The 17,125-nt window shown below is 28.6% G+C and overlaps 1 protein-coding gene across 1 annotated transcript; it reads right to left on the bottom strand.

Moving 5' to 3' along the window:
- Positions 1-1,210: 1,210 nt before the first annotated feature.
- LOC126686362 (ubiquitin-conjugating enzyme E2-17 kDa) lies at positions 1,211-4,046 on the bottom strand. The gene is made up of 5 exons (XM_050380401.2): positions 3,938-4,046; positions 3,259-3,337; positions 2,340-2,467; positions 1,748-1,852; positions 1,211-1,569 (listed from the first exon to the last, which is right to left on the bottom strand). The coding sequence occupies exons 2-5, from the start codon at positions 3,326-3,328 to the stop codon at positions 1,426-1,428; spliced, it is 447 nt and encodes a 148-aa protein (XP_050236358.1). The 5' UTR covers positions 3,329-3,337; positions 3,938-4,046; the 3' UTR covers positions 1,211-1,425.
- Between the last annotated feature and the right edge of the window lie 13,079 nt (positions 4,047-17,125).

Genomic DNA, 17,125 nt, shown 5'->3' with positions numbered 1-17,125 from the left:
TGACGTTATAGCAAACAATCCGATCAAGCTCTAACGTCCACAAAGACCTCCTTTGAATTATTGCTCACGAAAAAGAGTCTAGCTATAAGACAGAAAAACAATGACTACGAACTATATGGTTTAATCTTTCATTTATTTTTCACATGTATATTTATTCATAATTTTGGTATTGGAATCAAAATTAAAAGCAAGCTATCTAACACGATTAGAATTTTCAATATATTGCTATACTATATCTTTTAAATAAATACAAATTCATCTTTTAGTTTCCTCTTATATTTCAAGAATAATATACAAAAACTAAAGCTAACAATGATGACCATTTTCAAGACTGGATGTTCCTTTTTAATCTTCTCCTTCATGATTTTATTTGTTGCTACTGTTCATTGCAAAAAAATGCTGTAAAACATGTTGAAAACATGAGCTGAAGATTGAGGGATTTTTTTTTCTTGTAATCATGTAAACATATAGTTTCATTATTACATGCATCTAAGGTGTGATTATTGACCTAATTTCACTATACTTTTAGAACCTATACCCATTAATTTCACTTTATTTAAATTTCAATTATAACATAATCGTTATTCAAAGTTAATCTCATACTATATGAGATGAAAATAAATAATATGAACTAATTGTAAGACCAAGAGTACCACCAAAAAAGTCATAAAAATTATCGTACGCAATTGTTGCGTTATATCATCCGTGCAACAAATCAATGATGCGAATCATATATAAAAAAGATTAATGATAAAAAAAATAAACAATAATTGAAATATTCTTTATCGCAAATGCTCATTAACTTCTTATAAATATGACATAACACAACTAATGCATGGAATAAACATTCAATATGAACTAATTGGAAACCACCAAGAGAAGTCATCAAAGCTCATCCTCAATCGATTAATTTAATTTTTTTTAAAGTAAATTTGACTTGATAGAAACCATTTAATTATAATTTCAATAAAATTATCCATAATTCATAAGAAAATCTCAATTATAATTGTTAAAATAAACATCTCATTACTCATATGCACTATAAGTATAAACAACTAATGAAAAATCACAATTTAATAACTAACAAAAATATTATAAAAAAAGCTAGATTGCAAGTGAAACGTTCATGCATCTTGTGACAAACTTCATAGCAGATCTTATATGAATGCATCTTGCGGTAAACATTAGATATTCTGATGCACCGATACCATACGCCAAACATTTCATTAAATAAAAGAACAGAAAAAAACAAATCATATAAGCTACTTTTTTTTTCTCCAAAAAACTTCACATTAGTATACCACTACTATTAAATGTCTCATTACGAGAAAACTCCCATAACATGTGTTTGAAAACAAAGACAGCAAAGCCGATCCAGAGACGTCTATTATTTACTAATACGACAAACCACACTTGTCCGTAGCCCTAACCCATCGCATATTTTTGAGTCCAGGACCGAGCAGTAGTCTCATACTTGGCTCTGTCTGTCTTATACATATGAGCAATCTCAGGAACCAGCGGATCATCTGGGTTTGGATCGGTCAAGAGGGAGCAAATTGACAAAAGCACCTGCATGAAAGATAACGCAATGAAATCAAACACGGGCATATTAGAAAACCAAATTATACCACGGAAGTAAAAGTTTGAATTATTGCATTTTGTCGGATCCTCTGAATGACCAGAGGTCCAGAAGGACAACTGGACAAGAAATAAATCGAGCACACAAATCATTTAATAATAATTATACCTTAGATATGGTAAGGGCAGGACTCCACTGATCTTTAAGAATGTCGAGACAAATGCTGCCATTGCTATTGATATTAGGATGGAAAACCTTTGTGCGGAAGGAAACCTATACAGATAATACTCACTGTTAGAAGGAAACTGAATTGACAAACGGCTTCAAACAAAATTATATGAGAAACGAAAAGATATAGAGATGCAATTAGAGGATAACAGATTTGTTCTCTCAATCAGCACATATACAGCAGCTATTCAAAGCAATACATTGACCATGTACATTCAAATCCTACAGTTATAAACATGACAATCTTGCATTTAGCTGACTAAGATAATTTGCAAATAGTCAAAACCAAAAAAGAATTAGAAAACCATTGCAGCACCAACAATGCCGAAATCTTTCTTACTAGGAGGAGGACAGAAGATCTAAAGTCCAAGAGTTTTAAATTAAAAAAAATAAAATTTGTGATCACATATAAGACATCATATGATAAAAAAATGCTTTGAGTTTTACTTTATTTTTGAGGGCAGCAAGACGACCCATGTATCAAAGAATATATGGCAGGACCCAAACAAAAAAATGGAAAACAGAATGTTACCTTGGGTGGCTTGAATGGATAGTCCGGAGGAAAGTGAATTGATACAAGAAACACGCCACCAGCAAAAGGGCTATCAGCTGGGCCCATGATTGTTGCTTGCCAATGGAACATGTCATCAGCAACTGGACCTGAAACATGCACAGTTGTGCAATAAATACTCAAGTCCAAGAAACATGTATTATGAGGCAACAATAAATTCCCATATACTTTCAGCCTAAGTAGCACGGAAACTTAATTGAATCAACGTTTTTTCTCGGAAACATGTCGGAAATTGGCTGTTTTGGAAACGTGTCAGAAACTTGACATTCGAAAATGTGTTGGAAACTTGGCATTTCGAACATGAAACTTCATGTTAACATATAAAACCATAAAATAACACCATATCTGCATGTCTGTGTCCGTGTGTACTATTTTCCATACCTGTGTATGTGCAACATAGTTCCAGCAGCTCATTCTAAAGATAACTATGAAACAGCAATATCAAGAATATGAATCTTACTAGGAATTAACATACTCCATCATGCACATAATGCTAATAGGGTTCGTACATCCCCTTCTCTCCGAACCCGACGTGGTTCTTACAACTTTTCTTGACTAACCTGTCTCTCATGGCTCCCAACCAGATAATAAACCCAGCTGAAATTTTTTCAGTTTGAGCAAACACACACTAGATGAGGATGAATTTAAGTTCAATATGCAGATGATGGGTTTACTATGACGACCGAACAAATAAACATCTAAACTAGAATTTAGTCACCCACATGTGCAAGGTTGAATTCATGTATAAAACAATAACATCATATAAAATCCGGGGTGTGAATATACATACACAAACCAAAAATCAAAATTTATTAAAGTGTGCCAATACAACACTACCAACTCTACAAAGTAATACTAATATGGTAGCAGAGAAACAAACCAGCACTGCATGAAGCTGGCGGGTCACGCTGCAAGTCCTTCAATTCCTTATTAATTCGTTTCGAAGCCATCACAATTCACTGTAGTCAACAAAAACATCAAAGTTATAAACTTTATAATAAGTTAATAACTATCTATAGATCAAAAAAATCTTATACATCATAGACCCAATTCTACAACAGAAAGGTAATTTAACATAACTATTAGACCAAACAAACAGAAATTGCTTCTAATTAAATATATATTAGCAGATAAACATATCATAAACAGCTCAAAAATCAATAATCCTTAATTTTCTCAGCAACCAAACAGAGAACTGAACTTTTTACAATCACCCATGTTAAATTATGTGAAAAAATTAACATGGCAAGTCAATAAAACATACTTAAAAATTAACAACATGACTGTTCTATTTTATTTATTATTTGCAGAAAATAATCAACAACTACCATTAACAACAACAAATAAATAAATTATTCTAGGAAAACACATGATTCTAAAGGACAATTCAGCTATTATTCAAATAAAAATTAAAAACTCATATCAAAATAACTATAAATAAATAAAAAAACAGTATCAATCAGTAATAAAATAAAAAAATATCATACAAAATAGAAAAAGATTAAATCTTTTTTTTTGAGGTTGAAAAAGATTAAATCTTTGGCGTTTGATTAAGTTACCGTCGATGAGGGCTTGACCGGCCGGCCGCAGCTTTGGAGTGGCGTAACAGGGAGAGTGTGTGTGCGCGTTTTGTTGTAAATAAAATATAAATAAGAGATTTTTAAATAAATAAATAAAGGTGCGAGAGAATCTGATGTATTACTTGGCGGTCGCTGTTTGACACGAATCTGCTTACTTGTCCCTTTCTCATTTGATTATGTTTTTCTTTAGGAAAAAGGGTCATTATACCTTTAACGTTTGTCTATAAGATCAAGTGAGTCTCTAACATCCAGAAAAATTTAAATATACCCCTAACGTCTTAAAAAGTGAACAATTATACCCTGATTTTGACTCATAAATAAGACGTTGATAGCTTAATTGTCAAAATCGAAGGGTCTGTTTGTTCATTTTTTAAAACATTAAGGACATATTTGAACTTTTATGGACGTTGAAAGCTTACTTGATTTTCGAGTTAAACCTTAAGAGTATAAATAACTATTTTTTCTTTTCTTTATCATATTCGAATTATTACCCTACTTTGATCTTATTTTACTGAAAAAATGCATTATTGGTGTCTATATTTTTTCTAGTTTTTGTTATTAAGATCATATTTAAATTAGATTTTCTTATATTGGAATCTAAACTTTAAAGAATATTTTAAATTAGTATTTTAAATTATTTTTGAAACGTGGATGTGTTAAAAATACAAAAAAAAGAATTTTATTACAATTTAATTCTTTTTGTTATATTAATAAAAAATGACGATTGTATGTGATTATGGGCGATGACTCATTTATATTTGTGGAATAAAAATTGCAAATTATATCAATAGTTTTAAATTTTATTTTAGTTTTAGGCTTAATCATTAAAAAATGTCAAATCTATACGTCTGGTGTAAACCTTTAAAAATCACCAGATTTAGCCAAACCTTATATGTTCTGTTTCTTTTTTAGCAATTCTTGAATCGAACCGATTTTTCTGACACCTTGTCGTCCACTTCACCGCCAATTAAGCAATTGGTTGGCATGGCAGCTGAAATATTTAAATTATATTTGGCTATAACTGACACAAAATGCATAGTTTTGTGAATAAAACTAATTTTAAAATTAAATAATTAAATGATTATTTATATTATAATAAAATTCATATATATTTAAAAAATAATATTTTTTATTTTACGCTAATTAAAATTAATCTATTTTTTTACTAAATTTAATTAATTCTAATAAATTTGTTTTACATATTTGATCGATATATAATTAATTTAAATTCTATAAAACAAAAAATGTTATATTCATCTTAAAATTTATTTTTAAAAAATTTCAGTTGTCGGTTCGTTGTGGTGTAATCAATATATAGTGGTGTAATCAATATATAGACTGCTTATTTAAAGAACGAGTGTAATTTTTTTCTCACTTTCTTTTCTTTAAATAGTGAAGCTCATTGTGGTGTAATCAATATATATCATGATGTTTATAAGCATAAACGTATATGTCATTTTACTCGGCATAGCCAAAAACTTACCTTAATTTACACATAACTATTTTATTTATTATCTAAACCCAATCATAACAAGATCTTAACAATATTAAAAATAATTAATCAAGTTCAAAATCATCATGAACATTAAACACTTTCACCAAATTTAATTCAACATCAATTCCTAACTAATACATAATTCATTTTTTTAATTACATATTCATTAAAATATATTATAATATAAATTAATTAGATTTAATTAGATTTAGTAAAAAATTAAAATTAATTTTAGTTAGTATTAAATAGAAAATATTGATTATTTTTAAATATATATAAATTTTATAAATAATTTACATTTGTATTAAATAGAAAATATTGATTATTTTTAAATATATATAAATTTTATAAATAATTTACATTTACTAATTATTGAATTTAAATATTGATTTGAATTTAAAATTAGGTTTATTCACCTAAAAATACCAAAACTATGCATTTTGTGTCAGTTATAGCCAAACCTAATTTGAATATTTCAGCTACAATGCCAGCCAATTGCTTAGTTGGCGGTGACGTGGACGACACGGTGTCAGAAAAACCGATTCAATTCAAAAATGGCTTAAAAAGAAACAAAACATATAAGATTTGGCTAAATCTGGTGGTTTTTAAAGGTTTGGCTGTAATTGACACAAAACGTATAGGTTTGACATATTTTGGTGATTAAGCCTTAGTTTTGTTAGTTCTTCAGTAAAAAAAATGACGTATATACTCATTTGATACACATTTAAGAAGGTTAGGTAGTAATTTTAAAAATAAAATTCTAGATGCTAAATAGAATTTATTGAAAGGTTAACGTTTCTAAAAAGTCAAACCTTTGTGTGTGAAGTCGATTCTAACGATACTTATAAAATTTCTCAATTTAGCTTGATCTGGCATTTATTGTATGACTGATAATTTATTAAATAATTTACAATATTTCACGACGATGTCATGGATGACTTGAGCATATTTTAATTAAAAAATGACGCTTTGTCATTAATTTTTTTTTCAAATACCGAGTGCGTGAAGAAAAGTTTGGTCGGGTCAAATAATATTTTTGAATTAAGAATGAGATATGATTTTGTTCGATTTAAGTGACATATCAACATTACTTATTATGATATGTTAAGTCATATGTGACACATTATATATGTGATAAAAAAATTAATGTTTTTTAAAATGACTATAATTGACACAACAAACAATGACGGAGGGAGGGGGAGGCATGGGACTTCCATGGCTCCTTCCATTTTTTAAGAATGTTAAAGTTAGTATCAATTTTTTAAGGCTTAATTGCATAAAAAATCACCAACTTTCGCGTGTTTTTGGTATTTAACATAATCTTTTTTTCTTGGTATATAAAATCACCAACTTTTAAATTTTGGCGTATTTGTCCACGGGATATGAAACGGCGCCGTTTTGAATGTAAAACAGCGTCGTTTTATGCTTAATTTTTCAAAGGAAACGGTTAGGTGGACGAATACGCCAAAAAATGAAAGTTGATGATTTTTTATGCCAAGAAAAAAAGATTATGTTAAATACCAAAAACACGCGAAAGTTTGTGATTTTTATGCAATTAAGCCTTAAAAAATTGATACTAACTTTAACATTCTTAAAAAATGGAAAGAGCCATGGAACGACGCTAGCATTCTTATGTAATTGAGCCATTTGTCCTTTCTATTTCAAAATCCTGACTCCGTCACTGACAACAAATATCAATGGGTTTACATGACACAATATTTAAATATGAGTTAGAGCTAACATTACATGCAAAATGTTTAATTTTTAAAAAATATTAAACTTTTAAAATGATATGCGTCTTTCCAAAAATATATCATTCTTTTCGGGAAGATGGATATCATTTTGAATAACACAAATTTAAGATTTAGTTAATGATCTAGCAAAAAGGATTGTTGCATGTGTTTACTTGCGACCTGTGGATGAATAGAAATTTGAAATATATGCACGTAACATTGACACACATCTTAGTCTAATCCATGACTAAGATTACCAAATTATTTTACATGTTATGTTTTTATTTATATCTCGTTGTTAGATAACATGAAAATTTACAATTTAAATTTCGACATATTCTAATGTTTTTTCATTGATAACTACATGAAGAAGCGGAGCCCAAATTCATATTTAACTTTGGAGAAGCCAATTTTTTATATGTAACTTATGATATCGAATGATGTTTGAATACTTTGTAGAGTTTCGTATGTCAAATATGCGGCTTACATTTAGTCTTCTTGTAATTTTAGATTGTATTTTTCTATTATCACTGCCCCTATAACTATTGTGGACTATTTATAAAATGTCAGCTCCCCATTATTATTTGTTGGGAAGGTATAGGTAGCAGTGGTTCGGTGTTAATGATGTAATTGAGCCAAATCACATCGACTGTGAATCCTTTTGCTGTGAATTCTCTGGATGTCAGTCCATGGCTCTGCCTGCTCAAACTGGCTGTCAATTCTTCGGCTGAATCATGTACTTTTGAGGTTTCAAGAAAATGTTAGTAGGATTTATTAGATTTTTATTGTCATTTATTCATTAATATAAAATCAAAATATTTATTTGATTATTATAGATATAATTGAAGATAAAGTACAATTAGAATATGATTTGAATAATAATTTATTAAGTTATAATTAAATGAAAATAGTAATTATTAAAACTGAATGATTATTAACTGAATAATCATAATATTAAATAATTATTAATTGGTTCAAAAAAAAAAAAAAAGTTATTAATTATTAAAGGTGGAGCATAATTGAAATTTCATTTAAAAAAAGAACATATCAAGTTGGCTTTATAAGGAAATGAAAAGTTGTTTTGAAACATATAATTATAAATATTTATTAATTATTTACTTTCAATATCGGTATAAACGATATTTTGGAACCGTTAGTTATAAATGGTATTTTTTGCATCTTTTGCTTATGAATTTGTTATCGTTGGTGGAAAAATTTTATACTCTATAATCCAATTGATCAGAGGGTAGAGGGCTTCAAAATCTCTTAATAAATGGTTATGAATTTGTTAAAGAAAAATCAGTACAATGCATGTTCATCGGTATCCTATTGTCACTCAGAACTATGGTTTTATCTGTCAAACAAATTTAATTTAGTTTAATTTACTCCAAAATCTTAAAACACATCTTAAGCTTATGTATTTTTTGTAATTATTGCTCATAAATTTATTTGAATGTTAATATTTCACGATTTTCATAGTAGTCTAGAGATGATATAATCTTAAGTAATAGATATTTTTTAATTTATTACATTTTTCATGCCACTTTAGTGTTTTTTTTTTAATTTATCGGATCTCATTAAATTGAATATGAAACAGTTATATTTGTAAGAAACTCGGGATAATTTGAAAACTAAACCCGATGACCTGACATGGAACAGACAACATGCTTCCTGATTCGCAGGCCTTACTTACGAAAATAAAAATAAATTACTAACTGTTTCACGAATTAAGTGCAGTTTTCAATCACTCTTCGTTCAAACTTCTCCAAACACCAGTAAACTCACAGCATCCGATTCGATCAACACTTGATACAACTCCTTCTAAAAAACAGACAACAACTCCTTCTAAAAAGGAGACAACAAACCTTTCACAGAGAAAGGACAACAAACCTTTCATAAAGAAAGGACAAAGTAAAACATTCATAAAAAAGACAAGTAATAATAAATAAATAAAACTAGTATAGCTCATAGACGAATCCATTTTGTTACTGAAAGATCTTCAATCTATCGTCGCTTCTTGATAATTGAATTGTGTTTCGTGATAAATTTTAATCCGTCAGAAAAATGAAAAAGAATTGGCTATTTATTATATTCTATGAAATTAAAATAACATAAACAAAAGGGGTACCGTCAATAGAAAAATTAAGCCATTGACGGCTGCCGAAGAAAAAATAAGAAAAAAGCTCTTGGCGGCTAGGGTTTGTTAGAGAGAAAAGAGAAGAAAAAACGGCTAAATTTGCATATGCCACTTTAGTGTTAACATATACTAATCTACATACATAATATCTATGTGAAAATATAAATTCACTAAATTTTGATGATTTTGGAAATACAAAACAAGTAAGAGATGAGTTTGATCATGGATTCGTATCACATTATACGATGGATACTAAATTTTCATGAATTAGTTACATATAAATTCACTATTTTAATATAAAATTACAATTCTATTACATTCTTTAGAAAATATCAATTTTATTTACTATTGTTTTATTTTTAAATTTTTGCGATTTCAAATTGCATGTCACAAAAATAAATATTTAAATATCGCATTACATCATCACTATCATCAGTAGGTGTCACTGTCCTAACTTGCTCTCCTAACGATCTCTCTAAGTCATCTAACCCGATGGCATCGACATCTATTTCTGTCTCATATATTGAAGTTGTATCGTCAGCTTCTAACAAAGCATGTGGCTGAGCTTTGCTTGACCTAAACATGCTGAAACACATATAACTTTAACATAAATACCATACATAACAGTTACATAAAATATTTTTCACATAAAATGTAATATGGAATCAACACGTATAAGAACACATAACAATAAATGCACATAATTTAGAGAGAAACTAAACATTTCCTTGAACAGATTATTCTTTATGAATCTTCGCTTCGCTATATGCTATAGCAACACTAGTTCTTTTCAATGTTGGTTAGTCATTCTAACTATTCTGCATCACGTTTATAACACGTCTCAAAACAAGAACATATTATATGTTCATGGTCAAAACATCAATACAAACTGAACATATGTGCTAACTATAGCTGAATCTATCCAAACAAATGAAAACTTATCAAGCCATGACTCAAATTTTATATTGCTGCAATAGTTCCTATGAATACCCAAGAGACATACCTATAACACTTACAACAATGACCTAGGATTCTAAACTATTTATGTAATACCAACTTTGTCACGATCCAAATTTATGAGTCGAGACCGGCCCTGGAAAATGAGAGTGGTAGCTCTAATGGCCGTTATAAGCTTAGAACCTCTGCAATTTTTTCGTGAAACAATACACTTTTGTATGCGAAATACGTTCTCAAAAATACTAGTTAAACATCACTTTTATTTAACACACGCCTTTTTCTGAAAATCGAAGTAACACTGAAAACCAGGCCATAACTCGCTTGTCTTATAACCTATGCAACCATGTTTCAAACCACATCAACACATTAAATATAATAATATGTTTAATAAAATAACCAAATATTTTTATATTTTAAAAGCATTATATTAAATATATTAAAATATATACACAGTGGATCAGATACTTATGGCCGACATATATAAAACATACTGTTTCTATATCCCAAAAACATACAGCCAAACCATATGTATATGACCGGTAACTAATTATACAATGCCATATATGCAGCCACCAACATGGTATATACAAAAACAGTGATTTCATATCAGAGTATATATGCAAGAAACCACTTACAAGACTGCTGGCAAACTATCCTATACTACTGCAATATCTAAGAATTCAAAACCATATATACATCAAAAAGAAAGAGCCTCCTGAAGTAGATTTAAGGAAACTCGACTACTTCAAAGCTAAACACCTGAAAAATGGTAAACAACAACGGGGTCAGAAATGTAAATATTTTTGAATGAATTTACAGTTAAATATCAAAATCGCATATACAGAAAATAATTGTGTATAAAAATATTATCAATTTGTCAATATAGATGAAATCCTAAACTGCAATTTCCTAATAGACAAACTGTTGTATGATCCACAATACTCACACCATAGTTTGATATAAATCGTGAACTGAATCACTAACGTCACAATTCTGTATTGGGTATTTGGGTCGTAAGCAAATTACTGCCGCCTTAGGATTACCTGTTAAGTCTAGACCGTCAATATTTCCATCGCCATATGACTTAACATAATCACATTTACCTCTATACCAATCACAAGCTTAATCTAGAATCAGTACCGGTGATCACACAGTCCTATTGTTGCCCAATAGGTAGCTTGTTCCAATGGATCTTTCTTGTCTAAGTTTCATACTTAATGTGATTTCTTGATTTAAAACAGTTGAATACATATATTCAAAAGCAAACATGTAAACTCACAAACACCGCTGCTTATGATACTTATTCATGTGATATGTTTGATAGACTCTCTGATGTCTTGGTCTGACGGCTTGACAGTTGATCGGATCAAACACACAAAACATGTAAGATAAAACATCAAAACATGTTTCAAGTATAAACTTCTAAGTATAGGAATCTAGTTCCAGACAAAATACATAATCATATACACATAGCATTTACAATAACCCTCTTTGAAAATCATATGAATAATTCTCATTTTTGAGCAAACATTCAAACTTCTCATTGGAAGTCATTTTAGGTATTGCTACATCTAAAAAAATCACTTTTTTTTATAATTGGAAAAGAAAATCACTTTATAGTATATACCTAATTGTTTAAACAATTAATAGTAATATACAATCATTTTGCAAAACCGATTGTTAAGCCTTTTAAATTGTTTAAACGTCCACTTTACACTATTAAAAGTCCGTTTAAAACACTTAGTTTTACTTTTAAAACATCCTTTTATGTGCATTTATTATTATGGAATAGTCGAAGAAATAAAGTTAGAAACGAAAAACAGACAAAACATAATGAAACCCTAATCGTGGTTGTTCTCTGAAGCTAAGCAGGTGAACAAAACTATTTGAAATCAAGAAATGAGGTTTCTGTGTATGGAACTTCAAATAAATGAAGTATATATACAATTGGTTAAGTGACAAGTTAGTTCTTGTGACTAACATGCCATTTCAACTCAAATTCATAATTATTCGTTCGTAACTTGTAAGGAAACGAATTTTAAATTTTGTGAAACTTTACGCCAAAATCAAATAAAATATAAAACGAATAAAAATATAACTTTTACTCGCATTGGACTTATATTTTATTTTTAATAAATATTTAAAGATTTATTGGGTTCAAATTAATCCCGCTTGATAAAATTTATGAATCCAAATTTTATAAAATTTTAACAGTAACTTTTGAAAATTATATCGCAAATATTGAAATTGAAAATATTCGCTTGGAATTTATAAATTATTTTATTTCTAATTTATAAATTTTTCTTAGCCCTGATGATACTATATATTAAAATTTAATTTTTAAACTCATATCACCACTATATTATTTTAGGGATACTTGTAAATTAAATTTACGTACTCCTATCTAATAAGATACTTTACACGTTGCATAAAAAAATCTCTTAAATTTACGGGCGTTACAACCTACCTGGAAAATAAATGTCTATACAAACGCATCTAAAAACCTTTAAAGGGAGATTCGTTGTTATCTTAGATGTGGGAAGCTCACAGTGCTTTAATTTTAGAGAGTGATAGCAGCCCTTGGGAGGTCCTTTAAGAAGCAGAGGGCTTTCAAAATGAGTTTTCCACAATGAATGGTAGGAGAACGAGGACTACTAGGCACAATAATGCTGAGAATGCAGCTGCTGCTGCTTGGTTATCCCCTCCGGTTAATGCTTTTAAGATCAACTTTGACGGGGCATATCAGAAAGGGCCTTTGGTGGGTGTAGGAGCTTGCGTGGTGCGTAATCACTGTGGTCGTGTTGTCCATTCTGTGCGAAACGTTTTGATAATGTTACGTCCCCAACAATGATTGAAGCATTAGCTCTTCGAGAGGCAATTCTTGTAGCTCGTAGGATCGGAATTTCAAATCCTATTTTTGAAAGAGATGCTAAGTCAATTATTGATTGATGCCATGAATTCCGAGGAACTCATAGGGAGGGATTGTGACGTGATCATTCAGGACTGCAAATCTCTCAGTGAAGATTTCAATTTTTGTAATTTTAGTTTCATCTTTAGAAACTGCAACTGGGTGGCTCATGAAATAGCTAAAAAAGCTCGTAGAGATTCTTTTTTTATAACAATTCTCTAGCACAAGTGGCGTGGATAGATACAAGAGTGTAATAGTCGATTTATCAATAAAGATTTTCATCTTTCCGGCAATTGGAAAAGCTTGAAAAGGTATATGAAATTTCAGAACTCAATATGGCATTTTGTTTATTAAATTGCAATAGGTTAGAGTATTACCCCAAAGATAATAGGGAACAATCATGGAAAACAAAGTGCCCAAGCAACTTCTAGTAAATGTCTATTTTACCTTTCAGCAATCTATATCTAACTTATAAAAGAGAAGCAAAAAGTACTGTACATTGAACAGTAACTCTTGCTTCTCCTTTAGGCCCCTCATCGTTGGCCACATTTGTTTTGTTTTTTTGTTGATATAACAAAAATTGTTGTACATTTTGGTCTTTCCATTCCTCTTTTACTATTATATCCTTACAAGCAAATATAGTCACCTTTAAATATTAGGACATTTTTGCCTTTTACTAATTTAACAGGTAGTCACGTGGGGATCAATATACTAACTTAACAATGCCGTTAAGAGAATAAATGGTCTAGCAGATAAATTTTATTTAACTGTTCATAACACCGTTATGTAGCTGTGAATCTAATTTACATTACGGTGGATTATTCAGCAAAATGTACATAAAATTTAAAATCAATTTGAAACAGTTAATTTCATTATTTATTCATATACTTTTGTAATGTATTGTATAAAGTAACAATTCAAAAAAAAATACTTTAAAAAAATATTAAAAATAATGTCATTTTCATAATATTATTAATTTAATCATCTCAACATTATAAATAATTACTTTACAAAATTTAAAAATTAATTTGAATATTTATTTTTATACTCCTATAACGTGTCATATAAAATGACCATTCAAAAAAAATTATAGACATTAAAAAAATAAATTGAGCAAGTTCTTTCATAATATTATTAATTTAATTATCTCAATATTGTATGCAATTATTTCACACTTTAATGTACTATTTATTTTAGACTTTTACATTGTACTATATAAAATGATAAAATGAATTAAAAATTCATGCATGGCAAAATTCGTACATCAAATTATTTTGAAATTGTCGATAAATTATTTTGCGGCGTTTAAAAAAGGGTTAATGTCAAAAAGAATCACGAACTTTATATATTTTCTCATTTTAATCACGCGGTTTAAATTTTCTCATTTTCATGCACGAACTACCATTTTTTTTTCAAATTCATGCACGATGTTGACATGACACTCATTCATTGGTGTAAAATGATCTCCACCTCAACGAATTACACCAATGGAGCCGTGATACTTCAGCACCGTGCATGAATTTGAGAAAAAGTGGTAGTTCGTGCATGAAAATGAGAAAATTTAAACTGCATGATTATAATGAAAAAACTTTACAAAAGTTTGTGAATTTTTATGACATTGACCTTCAAAAAATGAAGTTTGACTAGGTGATTGCTTTAATTATACTTTAATTATTATTTTTATTGTAACGAATGCAATTCGATGTTTGACTATTTATAGCAAGACATTTCAATTGGATTCAAACTTAATCCACGTTATGGTGATTATGGTTATAATTATTTTTTGATTGTTTCAGTTTGTTTTTGCATTTTTTATTTCGAATGTTATTTGCCTTTCTAAAATCCCGAAGCAATGCGAGGGTAAATGTACTAGTATCATTTAATTGAGGTATGTCTTGACAACTGACATGTGGAATAATGTAGAATATCCTTTTTTAAAATAAATTGATAAATCATTAAAGTTCCATGGTTGATCTATACCAAAAAGATCAACTGAAATCCATAAACAATTGTTAGAAAGAACACTATATGGAAGTCTTTTGGGTATTCGCTACGACGCACAAATCAATATTTTATAGAGAAATAAAAAAAAGTACTATAAAATATGAAATTAAGAAGAGTTATACATCTAAGATTTGGTTATAAGGCACTCCCTCCGGTCCATAATATTTATCGCATTTGACTTTTGCACAAGAACTAATAAACAATTAATATGTCTTAATTTGTAAACACTTTTACTAAGTTAACCCTATATTAAAACTTATTTACACTTATGACTACTATTTTCATTTATTTATTGTATTATTTCAATAAATTAATGGGAGGCAAACATGAAAAATAGCAATTAATGCTCTCTTGATATCATAACATGACAAATATTATGAACCAAAAAAATTTCTCAAATGCGACAAATATTATGGACCGGAGGGAGTAGTTTATATAAAATTTTGATGAGATGTCCCTTTTTATATCAACGTGGCATATGTGGTTTACTTTTAAATCATACTTCCTACGTCCCATTTAAGAAGGGACAAATTAGTTTTACATATAGATTAAAAAAATATTAATTATTATAGTTTTTTTAATTTTACCTCTATTAATGATAGTTTTATAATTGAGAAAACAACAAAAATGCCAAAAATTGGGCTCCAATTACACTAATTATCATTTAACTCATTTATTTTACATTCGTACCACAAAACACCAAAACTTTACATTCATGCCATCCCAATAAAAAGAAGACATATGGTCTCTCTTTCTCTTTTCCACCTAATCCCTTTTTCTCTCTCATGTGTCCCCTTCCTCTCTTTCTTATCAGGTGGTCCCCCCCTTTTTCTCTCTTTTTTTTATCCCTTTTTCTCCCATGTGTTTCTCTTTCTCTCTTTCTCTCTCCCTCTCTTCCCACGTGGTCCCCCTTTCTCATATACACACCATATGCCTTAATAATTCATTTATATAATATAAATTTTGAAAATAATATTACTTTTAATTTTAAAAACTTAAATTTATTAAATTTATTAAATTTTAAAAAAATACATAAATACAAAAATAATACAATTTTTTATAAATTATTAAATTTTTATGCCATGTATAATTATATATTATAATGTATCTATCATGTATAAATATATATCATGATGTATCTATAAAGTACATTTTAAAAATATATCTATCATGTATAAAATATGTATCGGAAAATGTATAAATATATTAATGAACCTATCGAATTAGTCGGTTGATTCAATTAAATCGATAAAAATTAAAGATAAAAATTAAAAAGTTTAATTAATTCGGTTAATTAAACTCCAATTTACTAAATATAATTCACTTTCTCGATCAAAAGATTTTGGAAAAGATAAATTAATCCACCTACGCGTCTTTTAACTATTTATTTTTTTAAATAATAAATTAATAATTATCTGATATACCTGAGATGTATCGAAATTGAATCCAATATGTATATATATATATATATATATATATATATATATATATATATATATATATATACACACACGTAACAAAACGAAAAAATATATAAAAACAAGAAAAAAATATTTTGAACGATCGAATATATATCAAATATGTATCGGAGATGCATCAAATATGTACTGGGAATGTATCGAAGATGTATCAAATATGTATCGGAAATGTATGTTTCGGAAATGTATCAAATATGTATCAGAGTTATATCAAAAATGTATCTGAAATGTATTAAAGATGTATCTGCTCTATACCATCTGCATTTCATTACTTTGTTTAATATTCTTTTTAATACTTAATCTATTTAATAATATATAAAATAAAAATTAATTTATATATTTAATAATTTATCTTATGCTAATCAAATTTTTGAAAAATAGAAAATTTATCCTTACGTAGGTTTATGAGTTCGGTGTACTACTTGGCAGCTATGCATGCTCTTTGTGCTTCTCTC

The sequence above is a fragment of the Mercurialis annua genome, linkage group LG6, assembly GCF_937616625.2.
Source record: "Mercurialis annua linkage group LG6, ddMerAnnu1.2, whole genome shotgun sequence".
Lineage (NCBI taxonomy): Eukaryota > Viridiplantae > Streptophyta > Magnoliopsida > Malpighiales > Euphorbiaceae > Mercurialis > Mercurialis annua.
This window is presented reverse-complemented; position numbering and strand designations above follow the sequence as displayed.